The sequence below is a fragment of the Dendrobates tinctorius genome, unplaced genomic scaffold (assembly GCF_039654945.1).
Source record: "Dendrobates tinctorius isolate UK_male_01 unplaced genomic scaffold, ASM3965494v1 ptg000007l, whole genome shotgun sequence".
Classification (NCBI taxonomy): Eukaryota; Metazoa; Chordata; class Amphibia; order Anura; family Dendrobatidae; genus Dendrobates; species Dendrobates tinctorius.
In genome coordinates this window covers 51,178,253-51,196,509 of record NW_027361675.1, presented here as the reverse complement: position 1 = coordinate 51,196,509, position 18,257 = coordinate 51,178,253, and the positions used below count along the sequence as shown (strand labels likewise).

General features: G+C 45.7%; 1 protein-coding gene across 1 annotated transcript in view; it reads left to right on the top strand.

Annotated features, from left to right (window-relative positions):
- The first annotated feature begins 730 nt into the window (after window positions 1-730).
- LOC141088462 (multidrug and toxin extrusion protein 2-like) overlaps window positions 731-18,257 on the top strand; it is a 219,633-nt gene continuing 202,106 nt past the window's right edge. The window contains exon 1 of the mRNA XM_073574554.1: window positions 731-970. Coding sequence (XP_073430655.1) covers window positions 815-970 — 156 coding nt within the window. The 5' untranslated portion in view covers window positions 731-814. The remainder of the gene's footprint in view (window positions 971-18,257) is intronic.

The following is an 18,257-nucleotide window of genomic DNA, read 5'->3' as shown; positions in this document are numbered from 1 at the left end:
CAAAAGTGCCATCTGATTACTAATATGCTTTTTTTTATTTGCTGATGTGTGCTCTTTTTTTTTTTTGTGGCATTTGTTTTCAGTGAATGAAAAATTCCGCCTATTATTATTGCCAGTTAAAAATGTCAAGGGCACCAACCTCCCGACAAGGTTACTGGTCGGCCCAGTGGTTGATCAATTTCTTGGGAGGCACAATGGTCTTTCTGCCATATGGAGACACCAAGATCTTAAATGGTACAAGCAACGCGGAAGGTGAGAGTGACCACGGCGTGTGCCTGTGGCGTGCCGACAAGATACGTAGATCCTGGGATAGGGCTGGAAACCATCTTTGCCCCCAGCTACAGCTTGCGGTACATTAGGTGCAGTGACATGTCAGAAAGCGTCAAGGTGCGCCTCTGGTGCCCGCTGCACATTCCCTGGCGAAGTCCCCCAAATAACCAGATAGGTAAAAACAAGAGCCCGGTCTGTCCATGACAGCATTCCTGCCACATAATAGAGGGGCTGAATTCTGCGGTGAAGATTTGTACAAACATGAATGAATATAGGTAGAAAACACCAAATTCATCATTTTACCTGCAAAGAAATGTACATTTCTTGTCACTGAGCGCCCACTGAGGGGACAATACAGCTCTTCTGATCGCCCATCTCTTATTACTACCTCACACGTGTGACCCTGACCTCCCTGCCCTGCGGTTCGCCAGCCATTCTCCTCAGCACCGTGCAGCGCCTCCCCTCGTCCCCTTATATGGCGCCATGGCGGGCTGGCAGAGCACGTGGTTTCCTCTCTCTATAGAATAAACAGCGGCAGGACTTCATGATGATGGAAGCTAAAGAACGCTCAGCGGAGATGGCGCCGGACCGCCAGCCCTGCACCGAGAATGGCGGCCGTGTACAGATACTGCTCCGCCGGCCGCTGCCACTGCGCTACTGGCATGAAGTGAGAGAGCAGTGTGCCATGGCCGGGCCTGTGGTAAGAGCCGACACTGCGTGACGTGACCGCCATGCACCGCCTCACCGCTACAGGTGCTAATGCCACATTATGTAGAGAGCGGGAGAAGGAGATAACCCAGGAGCCAGATACAGAGATAGATAGATATATTATTTTTTTCTTAAATATATATACATATATGTGTGTTTATTTAACCTGCCCTTATCGCGCCATTAGTCCACAGCGCCTTACAGACATCATGGTCTAGCTCTAGCGAATATATTTATATATTTTACTCATTTATATAGCGCCATTAATTCCACAGCGCTTTACAGACATTATCATCCCTGTCATATATATATTTCCAAAAACTAGATTAAGTGCTGCGGACTACTGGAGATATATAAGCAAGTTAAATAAATATATGCACAAATATATAAAATAAAAAAAAGGAAGGCAGCCCTCCATAGACTTTAAGTGAAAAAAGTGGATTTTATTCAGACCCACCACATGCCTTCCTTTTTTTTTTTAATTTTACCTGGATTGGGGCAAGTGTTGGCTGCTTTGCTGTGGGCACTTGTGCACCCGCTTATTGGATATGTGCTGTTCCAATTTTTCTTATACACAAATATATAGATACTAATAAATATATCTAGACACTAATATATATTAGTATTTAGATTGAGAGAGAAAAATGTATAATATACACACAAGAAAGAAAAAATATATATTAATATATGTTAGTGTCTAGATATACATGTATTAGTATTCTAGATTGAGGGACAAATATATATATATATATATATATATTTGTGTACAGCGTGTATATATACTGTATATTTATTTTTTTAACTTGCTTATATATCACCATGAGTCTGCAGCACTTAATCTAATTTTTTTATAATTTTATTGTTCCCAAAAAAATATATATACATACATACTAATCGTTATTTTTCATATAGCGCTAACATATTCCGCAGCGTTTTACAGTTACATACAAATATATTTATATACATTTGCAAAGAAAAAGACACACCGGCGCTACAAGCACACAGGCAAATGAATAAGCTGCTGGCACACCAGGCAGAAAAGGTGTGCTGTCTGCCACTGAGAAAACAAAACAACTGAACTAGAAGTGGCCGCGCTTAAACGCTGTGTGGTGGGTTAATAAAACAAACTGAAAGTGAAACTAGACAGTACTCACTATTGTGAAGACCGACTGAAGCTGATCATGTTGTTCTTTGAATCAGGAAAAAACTATAGACTCAAGCAAAACCAAGGAGCGTCCTCCCGTTTGCAAAAAGACACAGCTCCCCGTAAAGGAGCACGTCCCCCTGAGCGGCAGACCAGGTCTTGGTTTTGCTTGAGTCTATAGTTTTTTCCTGATTCAAAGAACAACATGATCAGCTTCAGTCGGTCTTCACAATAGTGAGTACTGTCTAGTTTCACTTTCAGTTTGTTTTATTAACCCACCACACAGCGTTTAAGCGCGGCCACTTCTAGTTCAGTTGTTATATTTATATACATATATTTACACACATAGAAACGTAATATATATATAGTTTGTATATGTGCAATATATTTCTTTTATATCTATAAAAGTCTAAAGCGGTGCAAAAAAAAAAAAAGCAGCAATAAGTGGATAACTGTTTTAGCAAAAGAAGCGTCAATTAATCGGATGAATGAATTCTGTGTTGCATAAGAGGAATCTGAATAATGTATGTAATATAGCATCAATCAGGTTATAACTGTATGATAATGGTACAAACATTTTTATACATTTCGGCCCCAATTTATCTTTGTTTTTCTGCCTTTTTTATGAAGTAAAAATGGTTCTAATAGTGACTTCTATGTTTGCACCTATTATTTAATTTGTGCCTTTTTTTTTTTTTTTTTTAAGAGTATCCAGTTTGTTTTCTTTTCTGTCGAATTTTATGTTTAACGTGAGACATTTTTAAAGGATTGTGCCACTTTTTTTACCCCTCACATTACTGCAGAAATATAGAAAAATTATAGTTCTCAAAATATGGTGATGCAAAAAGGCATTTTTTTTAGCTTGTGAAAGCAGTGATGCATAAATTTATTTTTATAAATCTGGTATCGCTGTAATCGCACCAACCCAAATAATAAAGTCGTCTAATCACTTACACCATATGACGAATAGCATAAAAAATAAAATCTATTATTCAACTGTTGTTGATTTGTCTATTCTGCCTGCCATATATCTCAAAAAGGCTCAGTCCACATTTATGCTGCACAGAGCACTTGCAGTGTGGTTTCCGCATAAGGCCAGGGTCACACTACCATAGAACTCGGCTGAGTGCTATCTGAGAAAATATCGCATAACACTCGAGTTAATATATGTGACAGCTCACATAACCTTTTTTTTTTCCTCCAGGATGTTCTACGTGCGTGTAAAATTGCACTGGAGCGCCCCCACAGGGCCTTAAGTTACTCGGTACTGGGCTGGTCAGATTCTTTAAAGGGGATGTGTCACGGTGGCAGTGACCCGGTCCGTGGCCCTGGGCGTCCAGTGAAGATGGATATTTAATGAAGGATGATGGCTGACAATGGGTGACAATGGGGAGAAGATGATGGGGAAAATGGGAGGGAAAATGGAATCGTGACGCCACCTGTGGTTTTCGGTCAGGGATCGCCGGCGCTGCAAAGCAGATCCTCCGGGGCCGATGATGATGCAGCCGAGTTGTCACAGCTCTCCACAGGCAGAGCTCTTGTCCCCTGGGCAGCCAAGATGTTACAATTGAGTTGGTGTCTATGATGGTGCGTGCGGTGCAGGGCAGGAAGGCGAGCCGCGAATAACACAAGGTACACAGCGAGGTGCAGTTTCACAGTTTTTACTCAGTGTCTTATTATGGTTACCCGCTTGGCACTGTGTCCTCCAGGTCAGAGGGCCAGCAAGCTCCCAGGTAGTTTGGGAAGCACGTCTCCAGGACTCCCTTTTGCATCCACTTTTCTTGGCCGTCTCACTGCGCCAATCTCTGGACCTTGCCGGGCGACTTGGGTCAGGCCTCGGGATCCTCTCTCTCTATGGCTACCTTTTTGAGGAATGTTTATGGCTGTGGCACTTAAAGTTACCTCAGCCTCTGGCTTTCTAGCTGAGCCTCGTTTGTTATTCTCCACGAGACTAGGGGCCGGCTCCCTCACTGTGACCTGGTTCTTCCTTTCCAGGATACAGGCCCCACGGTTGGCTTTCGCTTTACTCGTGCCCCTAGGACCCCTTCTGTCCTTCCGGAAGCTTCCTTCAGCTCTCCTCCCTCCGACCGACTCCTCCGCTCTGCCTTCACCAACCGACTGACTGGATCTTTCCAGAACAATCCTTTTCCTCCACCTTAACTCCGTCCACCAACTGCCACTGATTGGATACCCTCTCTCACACCACTCACTAAGCTCTGCCCCTTCTCTACCTTTCCCACTCACCTACCAACCCCTTTCCTAGCCAGCCTAGGATGAGGTCATCCTCCCGAAGGGTACACCCAGGTGCCCTGACTGAACTGGCATGTGTTGGGTGCAAGTGTTAGAGTCCTGGGTGGTGCTCCCTCCTTACCTGAGGGTGGGATACCACACCTATGGATAAGGTGCAGTACCTCTGTGGCGACTGGACCCTCAGGGGCGCCACAGCAGTATGCTTATATCGTCTGAGACTCGCCAATGCAAGCCTATGGGTGCGAGAAGAAAAAAAAAAAAAAAATCGCACAGCACTGGTACCATGCGAGTGCTGTTCGATTTCCCCTATTCAGAGAAAAAAAGAACTATGACTATTGCTAAACAATTTTAGCTGCAAGCAGAAACAATTAAGTACTTACAAAGATGGTATGTGAATTTACAGGGGTAGAGTGTACGTGTGCTGGCCCACCAAGGCTTAGTCAGGGGGCGTGATGTACCGTATATACTCGTGTATAAGCAGAGTTTTTCAGCACTTTTTTTTGTGGTACAAATGCCCCCCTCGGCTTATACATGAGTCATTGTCCCAGAAAGCTAGCAGGGGAGTGAGAGCGGCGGGTCAAAGAGGCAGGTCCCGAGATGAGAAAAGATCTTGGTGGCGAGATCTGAATCTTGAGCATGCGCCGCCCCCCAGCGGCCATTTTCCCGGAGGCCACCACATCGCAGCAATGGAGCCGTGAGGGCCTCCTTGCTTTGACAAAATGCCAGCGGAGCCCCCCACGCAGCACAGAGAGATGCCGACCCAGCACAGAGCACTGTTGCCGCAGCATTTGTAGGTATATTCCAACTATAAGACGCACCCCCATTTTACCCCCAAATTTTGGGGGACTAAAGTGTGTTTTATAGTCCGAAAAATACGGTACATGTATTTTTTGTGCTTTTCCATTGCGGAAACACGCTAAAAAGGCATGTGCGTTTTCTACCTGCTGATTTTGTGTATCTAATGGAAGTCACAAAAAACTCAGAGTACCCACAAGAGAATTTGACAATTTGAAACATGCACTTCAGGTCACAAACACCTATTTACTTTGATGGAACTGTAAGACACTGTTTTTGATTCAGCAAAAATATGCAGCGTCAAAAACTCACCAAAAGCTCATCATGGGCACACAGCAAAAAAAAACGCACTAAAAATGCCTGTTTTTTACCTGCAGATTTTCTGCATCAAATGGAAATCTATGGGAAAAATCGTCACATAAACCTCAGTGTACCCGCAAGTGAGTTTTCGCAGCAGAAAGTCATCAAAAGCAGCATGACTGTATTAATAAAGTTTTGTCAGATAGATACCAGCAAGTATAAAAAATAAACCAGATTTACTTAAAACATGACATTACAAGAAGAGACAGAATCTTTGCTGGTAGGTTCCCCTTTGGCAGACAATAGTGGGGGGGGGGATATTATCAAAGAACAATACCAATATTTGCATATACATACCGTAATCAGATTTATGGTCTTTTTTATATTTAGTATTTGTATAAATTAGGCTTAATGGACCTATTTATTCTGCTTTTATTGATTTTATAATGTGGCACTAGAGAAAACATTTCTTGCCATTGCAGTTTAATAACCATTGTATACTCATACAGTATTAAGCCCTATGTATTCATGTATCTACATGCCTGTTTTCCATTCCAGCATTGTGTGAATCATCTGTATAAAGTTCACATAGATAGATTGCTCAATAGCATTTCCCCTTTGATTTTCAAGGATGATAGATAAAAAAAGCAGTAATCTTTAGATTACCAGTAGGCTACATTGATAAAGTATGGAAAGTGTATGTCCATCTATTATATAACCTGCAATATAGGCACCTTTGCTCAAGGTTTTTAAACTTTCAGTCAATCTTGTGAGTTCGTCATAAAAGAAATTCATTATCATAGTAGAGAAAGGAGCAAAGGGGGAAAGAATGTTTTGAACTTTCAACTTTCAGTCTCCATATCTCACCATCCACTACTGCTTAAGCCCCCGTTACACATAGCGATATCGCTAGCAATATCGCTGTAATGTCATCGATTTTGTGACTTAGCAGCGATATCACTATGTCTGATACTTACCTCTGACCAGCTCCCCCGCTGATTATCGCTGATCGCGCGAGAACGTCCTGGACCATTTCTCGTCGGGCGCTTCCTGCTGGGCTTCCTGTGGCGCCGACGAGTGACGCGTGGACGCGGGCGGGAGGACGTCAGGATCACCACGTCTGACAGGTAAGTAGCGACCCCCGACCCCTGCTATGTCGCTGGTGATATCTGCCTGTGTGGCAGCTCACTAGCGACCACTTAGCGATGCACCAGCGATCCATATCGAGGCCGGGATCGCTGGTGCATCGCTAAGTGTAACGGGACCCTTAGAACGTGACTACTATCATTTTGTAGACAATCTTGGCTATTTCATACATAAATTTGACTTGCAATTATTTAACATATGATTAGTAATACAGATTTTTGTCATGTTACTGCATTGTTACAGTTTTTCTCCTACTGGTGAAAAAAATCTTTTTCTTCCTGTATACTACCAAATGCAACATGTTCTCACATTCCCTAATAACACACGAAGCTATTTGCTCAATTTCCTCGAAGATGATTTCCCAAGAAAAGAGAAAAATCTCCATCCAGCTCATCATAAAGTATGGAATAAAGTATTGATAAAGCAAGAAAATTGACGAACTGCATCGTGTGAGTGCCATGACAGTTGGAAGAATACACAGTGAAATCTGTCCATCTATTCAGAAGCCAAAAAGGTGGATGTCTAGGCAAAATATCTGAGTCAACAACTCGGCTCATCACAGGGTCTATCAGTTCTGGTGGGACAAACATGGCTGTGGAGGTGGCACATATGCTTTGTAATAGTGAGATCACAGACATCCATGCAATCACTGCAACGCACATTACACAAGTATGGAATGGTGGCTCGAAAAAAGATGAAGTCTCAACTTCAGTATCATCATAAGAAACGTTGGCTCAAGTTTGCAAAAAAGTTTGAAAAGTAGACAGATTGGAAATGGGTGATTTGGAACGATGAGATGGCGGAAGTCAATAGACTAGGCTCTGATGGGTGCAATTTGGTATGGAAGAAACAAGGGGAAAAGGTGCTAGAGATTGAAGGAACTGTCATGTTCTGTGAAGGAATTCTAATGGTATGGGGTTGTTTCACAGTCAGAGGGGTTGGATTCTTTACCAGGATCAATGGTGGTCTCAGTGCTGAGGTATATGCGAGTATCCTACAAGCTGAGTTACTTTGTACACTCGAGTACTATTGGTATGAAAAGAACTGCATAGTGTTCCAGCAGGACAACAACCATAAGCATACATCAAGATTGGCGAAGAAATGGTTCAATGACAAGGAAGTAGAAGTGTTGGATTTGTCTCCACACCTCATCCCAATCGAACATTGTGGGTAGAGTTGAAGAAAAAACTGTATACATACCCATGTGAATCGACCAGTATGCACCAAATTTGGAAACGTGTATAAGAGACCTGGGATTAGATTTAGATCGAGACATGTTAGAATCAGATCTAGAGAATGCCCAGAATGATTCAGGCAGTTTTGAAAGCCAAAAGTGGATTTACAAAATAATAGAACCTAATAACCACAGGCAGAAAGGCTGCCAGCCAATATAAAAAAAATAATAGATACTGGAAGAGAAGGAGCCAGAGGTATATAAATGCCTAAGAATCAATAATAAGTTATTAAGCAAGTACCAACCTATTATTGATTCTTAGCCATTTATATACCTCTGGCTCCTTCTCTTCCAGTATCTATTTTTTTTTTTTTATATTGGCTGACAGTTACTAGGTTCCTACTTGAGGATTATCTCCATACTATATAAACCTTTTTCATACAGGCAGATACTTTTATCTACTTTAGATACTGGCAGTAATTAATGTATGATTATACATTCCCCTTTATATATTTGGCTTAGTCCTATTTTTGTGACCGCTTTTTATGCACTATGCACTTTATGTAAACACTGAGAGGATACTGTGTGCCGCTATATTTAAGGGATAATAAAGAAGGGGTTGGCTTTTTTCATTGTTATATGCCTTTGTTTAGATACTGCTATTTGTACCATTACCCAAACCTGTGTGTGTTAACTGGGTGTCGCTGATTCCCTAAATTTGTATTTTTCACACCAATTTTTCTATAAATTGTATTTTATTCTATTGAGTATAATAAAAAGTCTTACATTTTATTTATTGCTCCTGGCTACATTTTTTTTTCTTTGGTTTGTATATTGCTTTAATGGACAAGCTTTATTATTGATAGCCTCCTCGGGGGATTATATAATGGATACAGTTGTGGCTAAAAGTTTGAGACTGACACAGATTTTCTTTTTTCCCAAAGTGTGCGGCTTTAGTATTTGAGTGTTTTTAGTTAGATGTTTCTATGGTTACAATTCTGAACATATTATAAGTTTTTTTACACTTTTATTGACAAATAGTGAGCGATACCAGCCGATACTTGAAAATATCGGATCGGAATGGATTGGCCGATCTTTAAAAAAAATCGGTATCGCCGATTCCGATACCGGGAACCAATGCAAGTCAATGGGGCCAAAATATCGGAATTAAAAAAACCCCTTTCTTTCCTTGTAGGTTAATTCTACATGAAGAAAAACAACTAAGAATAATGTAGAATGTATTGTGGGAGGTGGAGGAGACATTAAAGCCATAGAGGTTTAGCCCAATCAAATGGAATAGCAGGAATTAAACTTTTTTTTTTAAAGACGTTAGGAGTTACAAAGATATTGACTATGTTAGCCTCATTTATATTTTGCCAGACATGTATGTCTTCTTCTTTCTTCTTCTTTCTTATTCTTCTTCCTTTTTTTATCTTCTTCCTCTTCTTCTTCTTCCTTTTTTTACATTCTTCTTCTTCTTCTTCTTCTTCCTTTTTTTACATTCTTCTACTTCCTTTTTTTACATTCTTCTTCTTATTCCTTTTTTTACATTCTTCCTTTTTTTAAATTCTTCTATTTCCTTTTTTTACATTCTTCTTCTTCTTCCTTTTCTTACATTCTTCATATTCTTCTTATTCAACAATTATTATTCTACATATTCAACTTCTTCATCTTCTTCCTATTCTTCTTCATCATATTCTTATTTGTGTCAGGCATTCCTGTAGTTGTTATCTAGAAAAGTTAGAAGTTTACACCTTCCGTTCTGCCTGTCACAAAAGATTTACAACAGGATTTGTCCGCGTTCAGTTTGGCCTGCAGCAGCAGGCCTTTTCCAGGGGCACCACGAGGAGGAACGAACTCACCCCCATACACTGCTTAGTCTTCTTCTGCTTATAAATAAGATAATATCATTTGCTCAGAGTATTAGTCTTATGCTTAATGTTCTTCTGCTTTGTTTTTTTATGCTTCTTTGTCTTTTCTCTCTCTTGTTGTTCTGCATCTTGGTGGTTGTCTTCCTGTTCTTTGTCCTCTTGAACCAGCTGACGGTACTGGCACCCGGAGGGGCAGCAGAAGGAACAAGAGCCAATGGCACTACCGAGGACCAGCTGACGGTGCTGGAACCCGGTTACTAAGCAGGAGGTACCTGTGCTACAAAGCACTACCAAGGACCAGTAGACGTTGCCGGAACTCGGATACCGAGATGGAGGCACCTAGGCCAAAGGCTTTGCCGAGAACCAGCTGACGGTGCTGGAACCCGGATGGGTAGCATAAGCTGCAAGAGCAAATGGAAATAGCGAGGACCAGCTGACAGTGCTGGCACCCGGAGGGGCAGCAGAAGGAATAAGAGCCAATGGCACAACCGAGGACCAGCTGATGGTGCTGGAACACGGTTACTAAGCAGGAGGTACCTGTGCTACAAAGCACTACCAAGGACCAGCAGACGTTGCCGGAACTCGGATACCGAGATGGAGGCACCTAGGCCAAAGGCTCTGCCGAGAACCAGCTGATGGTGCTGGAACCCGGGTGGGTAGCATAAGCTGCAAGAGCAAATGGAAATAGCGAGAACCAGCTGACAGTGCTGGCACCCGGAGGGGCAGCAGAAGGAATAAGAGCCAATGGCACAACTGAGGACCAGCTGATGGTGCTGGAACCCGGTTACTAAGCAGGAGGTACCTGTGCTACAAAGCACTACCAAGGACCAGCAGACGTTGCCGGAACTCGGATACCGAGATGGAGGCACCTAGGCCAAAGGCTCTGCCGAGAACCAGCTGACGGTGCTGGAACCCGGAGGGGTAGCATAAGCTGCAAGAGCAAATGGAAATAGCGAGGACCAGCTGACAGTGCTGGCACCCGGAGTGGCAGCAGAAGGAATAAGAGCCAAGGGCACAACCGAGGACCAGCTGATGGTGCTGGAACCCGGTTACTAAGCAGGAGGTACCTGTACTAGTTATGGGAATGTGGACAGAGCAGGCGACATTGCCGGACACACATCAGGGGATTAACTGACCGGACTGAACACCTGTAACACAGGAACAAGTGTGGATTGTGCAGACGCCACTTCGGAGCTGTAACTGGCAGGGTTGGAGGACAGGGGAAATACGAGAGACAGTGGAGCCACAGGCCTAATTGGAGCACGGTTAAAAATCAGTAGTAGTAGGACTGTGTAGGCAGCAGGAGACTTTGCCATCCACACAGCAGGGAATCAGCTAGCGTTACTGAACCCCACTGAGACACGGGAGCAAGTGTCTCTTTCCGTGTGGACGGCACTTCCGAGCTACAACTGGCTGTGTTGAAGCCCAGGAAATAGGAGGGTGTAGGCAGAGGCCTACTGTCTTTGGAATGCGGAGACAGCAGGAGAGACTGCCATCCACACAGCAGGGGAACAGCTGACGTTACTGAACCCCACTGAGACACGGGAGCAAGTGTCTCTTTCCGTGTGGACGGCACTTCCGAGCTACAACTGGCTGTGTTGAAGCCCAGGAAATAGGAGGGTGTAGGCAGAGGCCTACTGTCTTTGGAATGCGGAGACAGCAGGAGAGACTGCCATCCACACAGCAGGGGAACAGCTGACGTTACTGAACCCCACTGAGACACGGGAGCAAGTGTCTCTTTCCGTGTGGACGGCACTTCCGAGCTACAACTGGCTGTGTTGAAGCCCAGGAAATAGGAGGGTGTAGGCAGAGGCCTACTGTCTTTGGAATGCGGAGACAGCAGGAGAGACTGCCATCCACACAGCAGGGAAACAGCTGACGTTACTGAACCCCACTGAGACACGGCAGCAAGTGTCTCTTTCCGTGTGGACGGCACTTCCGAGCTACAACTGGCTGTGTTGAAGCCCAGGAAATAGGAGGGTGTAGGCAGAGGCCTACTGTCTTTGGAATGCGGAGACAGCAGGAGAGACTGCCATCCACACAGCAGGGGAACAGCTGGCGTTACTGAACCCCACTGAGACACGGGAGCAAGTGTCTCTTTCCGTGTGGACGGCACTTCCGAGCTACAACTGGCTGTGTTGAAGCCCAGGAAATAGGAGGGTGTAGGCAGAGGCCTACTGTCTTTGGAATGCGGAGACAGCAGGAGAGACTGCCATCTCCACAGCAGGGGAACAGCTTGCAGTGCTGAACCCCACTAACACTTGAACGAATGTGTTTGGCTCTGTGGAGACGACACTTCTGAACACCAACTGACGCTGTTGGAGCCCAGGATTAGGCGAGGAGCAGGCTGGGGCCTGTTGCTTTTGGCAGGTGAAGGCAGCAGGAGACTTGCCATCTCCACAGCAGGGGAACAGCTGGCAGTGCTGAACCCCACTAACACTTGAACGAATGTGTTTGGCTCTGTGGAGACGACACTTCTGAACACCAACTGACGCTGTTGGAGCCCAGGATTACGCATGCCGCATGCAGAGGCCAATGGGCAGCGGTTTTTATGGAGGTTGTTGACTACTACTGATTCTAACCATGCTCCACTTAGGCCTCTGGCTCCACTGTCTCTACTATTTACCCTGGCCTCCAACCCTGCCAGCTACATCTCTGAAGTGGCGTCAGCACAATCTACACTTGTTCCTGTGTTACTGGTGCTCAGTCCCGTCAGTTGATCCCCTGATGTTTGTCCGGCAAGTTCGCCAGCTCTGTCCTCATTCCCAGTACTGGTTATGGGAATGTGGACAGAGCAGGAGACCTTGCCGGACACACATCAGGGGATAAACTGATGGGACTGAGCCACAGGAACACAGGAACAAGTGTAGATTGTGCTGACGCCACTTCAGAGATGTAGATGGCGGGGTTGGAGGCCAGGGGAAATAGTAGAGACAGTGGAGCCAGAGACCTAAGTTGGGCACGGTTAAAAATCAGTAGTGGTTTGAATGTTGATGGAGCTGGTGACTTTGCAGTCCACACAGCAGGGGATCAGCTGGCGTTACTGAACCCCACTAACACAGGAGCTAGTGTGTTTCTCTGTGCAGACGACACATCTGAGCGACAACTGGCTGTGTTGAAGCACAGGGATTATAGTTCAGGTGGTAGAAAAATGAACACACCAGCAGACCTGGATACAGTTGCCAACCACTAATTTAGTCTGTAAGAGGAATGGCAAAGTCTTTGGAGATCCAGGCCTTGTTCATTTTCAGAAAAGTCAGCCGGTCAACATTATCGGAAGATAGTCGCGTGCGACGGTCTGTTAGTACACCACCTGCGGCACTAAAGACGCGTTCCGATAATACACTGGCAGCAGGGCAAGCCAGCACCTCCAATGCATACTGGCTAAGCTCTGGCCATGTATCCATCTTAGAGACCCAAAACTTGAAGGGGGAAGAGCCATCTGGGAGTACAGTGACAGGGCAAGACATGTAGTCTGACACCATCTGACGGAAGCGTTGCCTCCTGCTGACTCGAGGCGTCGCTGATGGTGTAGACAATTGTGGTGGACACACAAAACTTTGCCACATTTGGGCCATAGTGGTCTTGCCTTGTGCTGCGGCGCTGCCTCTGCTTCCTCTTTGTGCAGAGTTTCCTCCACTGCCTCGACGCACAGAGCTGCTTTGTAAAGCACTAGCAACAATGCTGTCGGGTGGAATGGAAAACATTATGGACTGCACCAGTGACTCTTCGTACTCCCGCAGTTTACGCTCCCGGTTCAACGTTGGTATGAGCCTTTGTACGCTGTCCCGGTAGCGAGGATCTAGGAGGGTGTACACCCAATAATCAGCCGAGACGAGAATGTGGGCGATGCGGCGGTCGTTTCTCAGGCACTGCAGCATGAAATCAACCATGTGCTGCAGACTCCCAACTGCCAAAGAACCGCTGTCCCCTGTTTGAGGCGTGACCTCGGCCTGCTCTGCATCACCCCACCCTCGCTGTACATACTGAGTAGAGGTTTGTGTACCTCCCTCCTCTGGAGAGATGTCTTCCTCCTCCATCGACTCCTCCTCATCCTCCTCACAAAGTGTTCCCTGCCTAGGCCTTTGTGAGGAAACACGTAGCGCAGACTGTCCAGAAGCAGATGGCATTTGGGACTCCTCATCCTCCACCTCTTCCGAAACCTCATCCCTTAGTGCTTGCAGTGTTTGTTGAAGCAGGCAGATAAGGGGGACAGTCATGCTGACTAGTGCATCATCTGCACTCGCCATCCGCGTGGATTCATCGAAGGCACGCAAAACGAGGCAGATGTCCTTCATAGAGGCCCACTCAATGGTGCTGAAGTGTGAACGGCGCACAGTGCGACTTGTTTGCGCCTGATGCAGCTGGTACTCCATGACTGCTGCCTGCTGCTCACACAACCGCTCCAACATATGTAACGTTGAATTCCACCGGGTGGGTAGGTCACATATGATGCGATGTTCCGGAAGGCCAAATCGTCGCTGCAGAGCAGCGAGGCGCGATCTTGCCGTGCTGGAACGCCGCAAGTGAGCGCACTCTATGCGGACCTTGTGCAACAGTGCATCAAGATCCGGATAGTCCCTCAGAAAGCTCTGCACGACCAAGTTAAGCACATGTGCCAGACATGGGATGTGTGTGAGGTTGCCTAGGCCAAGAGCTGCCACCAGATTTCTGCCATTGTCACACACTACCAAGCCCGGCTGGAGATTCGCTGGCCCAAACCACACATCGCTCTCCTGCTTGATAGCATTCCAGAGCTCCTGCGCTGTGTGGCTTCGATTCCCCAAAGAAATTAATTTGAGTACAGCCTGTTGACGTTTGGCCACGGCTGTGCTCATATCGGTCGTAACAGGCTCCTGCTCTGCTGTTTCTGAGGAACTTGAGAAGGAGGAGGAGTCTGTGTACAGACTGGAGTCCTGCAATCCGTGGCGTTGGAAGAACACGTACAGCGCCACTCTCCAGATCTGTACCCGGCTCCACAACATTGACCCAGTGGGCAGTGAGGGAAAGGTATCGTCCCTGTCCATGGTTACTGGTCCACGCATCGGTGGTCAGGTGGACCTTGCTACTAACGGCGTTTAGTAGCGCATGTTTTATTTTGCCCTCAACATGTTTCTGCAGGGCAGGGACGGCTCGCCTGCTGAAATAAAAGCGGCTGGGCACGTTGTATTGGGGGACTGCCAATGCCATTAAGTCCCGGAAGGTGTCAGTGTCCACCAGCCTGAATGACAGCATTTCAACTGCCAGAAGTTTGGCAATGCCAGGATTCAGAGACTGTGCTCGGGGATGGTTTGCCGAGTAAGGGCGCCTTTTATCCCATGCCTGTGCTACCGATGGCTGTGATGGATGGGAACGTGCTGCTATGGGTGGAATCTGACAGGGTCTCCGGACAACAATGGCAGAGGTTCTTCCTTGGCGATCCTGTGAGGAAGCCGAACCAGCAGTGTGTGAGCTGGAGGAAGAGGCCCCAACACGAACTGAAGAGGTGGTAGGTGGTGCTGTACGTTGGCCTACGTCTTCAGGGTGTCTCTGCAACTCCAACTCGTGCTTGGTGCGCACATGTTTCCACATATTTGTGGTATTGAGGTTGCTGACATTTCTCCCTCTTTTGACTTTCTGATGACACAGCTTGCATTTGACAAAGCAAATGTCATCTGCAACTGTGTCAAAAAAGGACCACGCACTGCAAGTCTTGGGAGCGCCCGTTTTGCCTTTGGAATGAGGAATGCTCCTAACGGGTGCCGAAGTGGAGGGTACAGGCAACCAAGTCTTCCCCCTCCCTCTGCCTCCTGTTTTGGCCGGTAGGGGAATCTCTTCCTCCGAGCTGCTCCCACCACCTTCCTGTTCCTCACGCCATGATGGGTCAAGGACCTCATCATCTTCCCTCCCCTCTTCAAACAGCTGCTTCTCCGGGGTTGTCTCGCCAGCACCGTACGCACCAGAAAGTGGCAACTGAGTCTCGTCATCATCTGATGCGTACTGAGGTGTGCTGACCATAGGCACTGGCCCACTCGCCTCTTCAGATTCAGAGGGACAAAGAAGTTGCGCATCACTGCATACTCCCTCTTCACATTCAGGAATGCTGCTTGGCTGGCCCTCTCTTTCCAAGCCAACAGATTCCGAGAACAGAAGTAGAGACTGTGATGGCTCCTGTCCATGTCTCTCTGACTGCCTGGGCACTTTGGCAGGTGGTGAAGAGACAGATGGTTGCTCTTCGGTGCTCTGGTCCTGAGAGGCTGTGGAAGTAATTGAAGTCGATGCGTTAGCTGCCATCCATCCGACAACGGCTTCAATTTGTTCCTCCCGCAGCAGTGGGGTACGTTGAGGTCCTACAAAGCTGCGCATAAAGGACTGTTGCCTGCTAAAACTGGGGGATGCTGATCCACTGGTGCCCGCAGCAGGCCCAGAATACCCACGTCCTCTCCCTGCAGAATCCCCACGTCCTCTCCCTGCAGAATCCCCACGTCCTCTCCCTGCTGAAACTCCACGCCCACGCCCACGCGCCTTACTCCCTGCCTTCTTCATCTTGCCAGACTGCTTAAGATAGGCAGAAAAGTACAAAGGGGGGCCTTAGTGTGCTTATTCCTGAACAGCTGGTTACAGGTACAAGAAACACTAATTTTATGAAGTGTGTGTGTGTGTGTGTGGACTACACTTTAATAGGAGCTGATGTGGCCTACACAAGTTCCAAATGTAGTGTTTGGTGAACTTTTTTTGTGGTTTCTTTGTTGGAAACAAACTCAAAGTATGTGAACAAAGAATTGAAACTGATAGTATCACCAACTTTTTGGAGCTATTACAATGCAGGCAGGTAACCTACAATGCAAAAGATGAGGCTCCAAAAAAATTGGGTAATACTAATCTGGCTGCGCCGGCAGGGCACAAGCCAGAAAAAAAGGCTCCTCTATCTACTCCTACAGTCATGGCCAAAAGTATTGACACCCCTGCAATTCTGTCAGATAATATTCAGTTTCTTCCTGAAAATGATTGCAAACACAAATTCTTTGGTATTATTATCTTCATTTAATTTGTCTTAAATGAAAAAACACAAAAGAGAATGAAGCAAAAAGCAAAACATTGATCATTTCACACAAAACTCCAAAAATGGGCCGGACAAAAGTATTGGCACCCTCAGCCTAATACTTGGTTGCACAACCTTTAGCCAAAATAACTGCGACCAACCGCTTCCGGTAACCATCAATGAGTTTCTTACAATGCTCTGCTGGAATTTTAGACCATTCTTCTTTGGCAAACTACTCCAGGTCCCTGATATTTGAAGGGTGCCTTCTCCAAACTGCCATTTTTAGATCTCTCCACAGGTGTTCTATGGGATTCAGGTCTGGACTCATTGCTGGCCACCTTAGATGTCTCCAGTGCTTTGTCTCAAACCATTTTCTAGTGCTTTTTGAAGTGTGTTTTGGGTCATTGTCCTGCTGGAAGACCCATGACCTCTGAGGGAGACCCAGCTTTCTCACACTGGGCCCTACATTATGCTGCAAAATTTGTTGGTAGTCTTCAGACTTCATAATGCCATGCACATGGTCAAGCAGTCCAGTGCCAGAGGCAGCAAAGCAACCCCAAAACATCAGGGAACCTCCGCCATGTTTGACTGTAGGGACCGTGTACTTTTCTTTGAATGCCTCTTTTTTCTCCTGTAAAGTCTATGTTGATGCTTTTGCCCTAAAAGCTCTACTTTTGTCTCATCTGACCAGAGAACATTCTTCCAAAATGTTTTAGGCTTTTTCAGGTAAGTTTTGGCAAACTCCAGCCTGGCTTTTTTATGTCTCGGGGTAAGAAGTGGAGTCTTCCTGAGTCTCCTACCATACAGTCCCTTTTCATTCAGACGCCGACGGATTGTACGGGTTGACACCGTTGTACCCTTGGACTGCAGGGCAGCTTGAACTTGTTTGGATGTTAGTGGAGGTTCTTTATCCAACATCCGCACAATCTTGCGTTGAAATCTCTTGTCAATTTTTCTTTTCCGGCCACATCTAGGGAGGTTAGCCACAGTGCCATGGGCTTTAAACTTCTTGATGACACTGTGCACGGTAGACACAGGAACATTCAGGCCTTTGGAGATGGACTTGTAGCCTTGAAATTGCTCATGCTTCCTCACAATTTGGTTTCTCAAGTCCTCAGACAGTTCTTTGGTCTTCTTTCTTTTCTCCATGCTCAATGTGGTACACACAAGGACACAGGACAGAGGTTGAGTCAACTTTAATCCATGTTAACTTTCTGCAAGTGTGATTTAGTTATTGCCAAGACCTGTTAGGTGCCACAGGTAAGTTACAGGTGCTGTTAATTACATAAATTAGAGAAGCATCACATGATTTTTCAAACAGTGCCAATACTTTTGTCCACCCTCTTTTTTATGTTTGGTGTGGAATTATATCCAATTTGGCTTTAGGACAATTCTTTTTGTGTTTTTTCATTTAAGACAAATTAAATGAAGATAATAATACCAAAGAATTTGTGTTTGCAATCATTTTCAGGAAGAAACTGAGTATTATCTGACAGAATTGCAGGGGTGTCAATACTTTTGGCCATGACTGTATATAGTGTTTGCAACCAACCAATGTTGATGGATACGGATGGATGC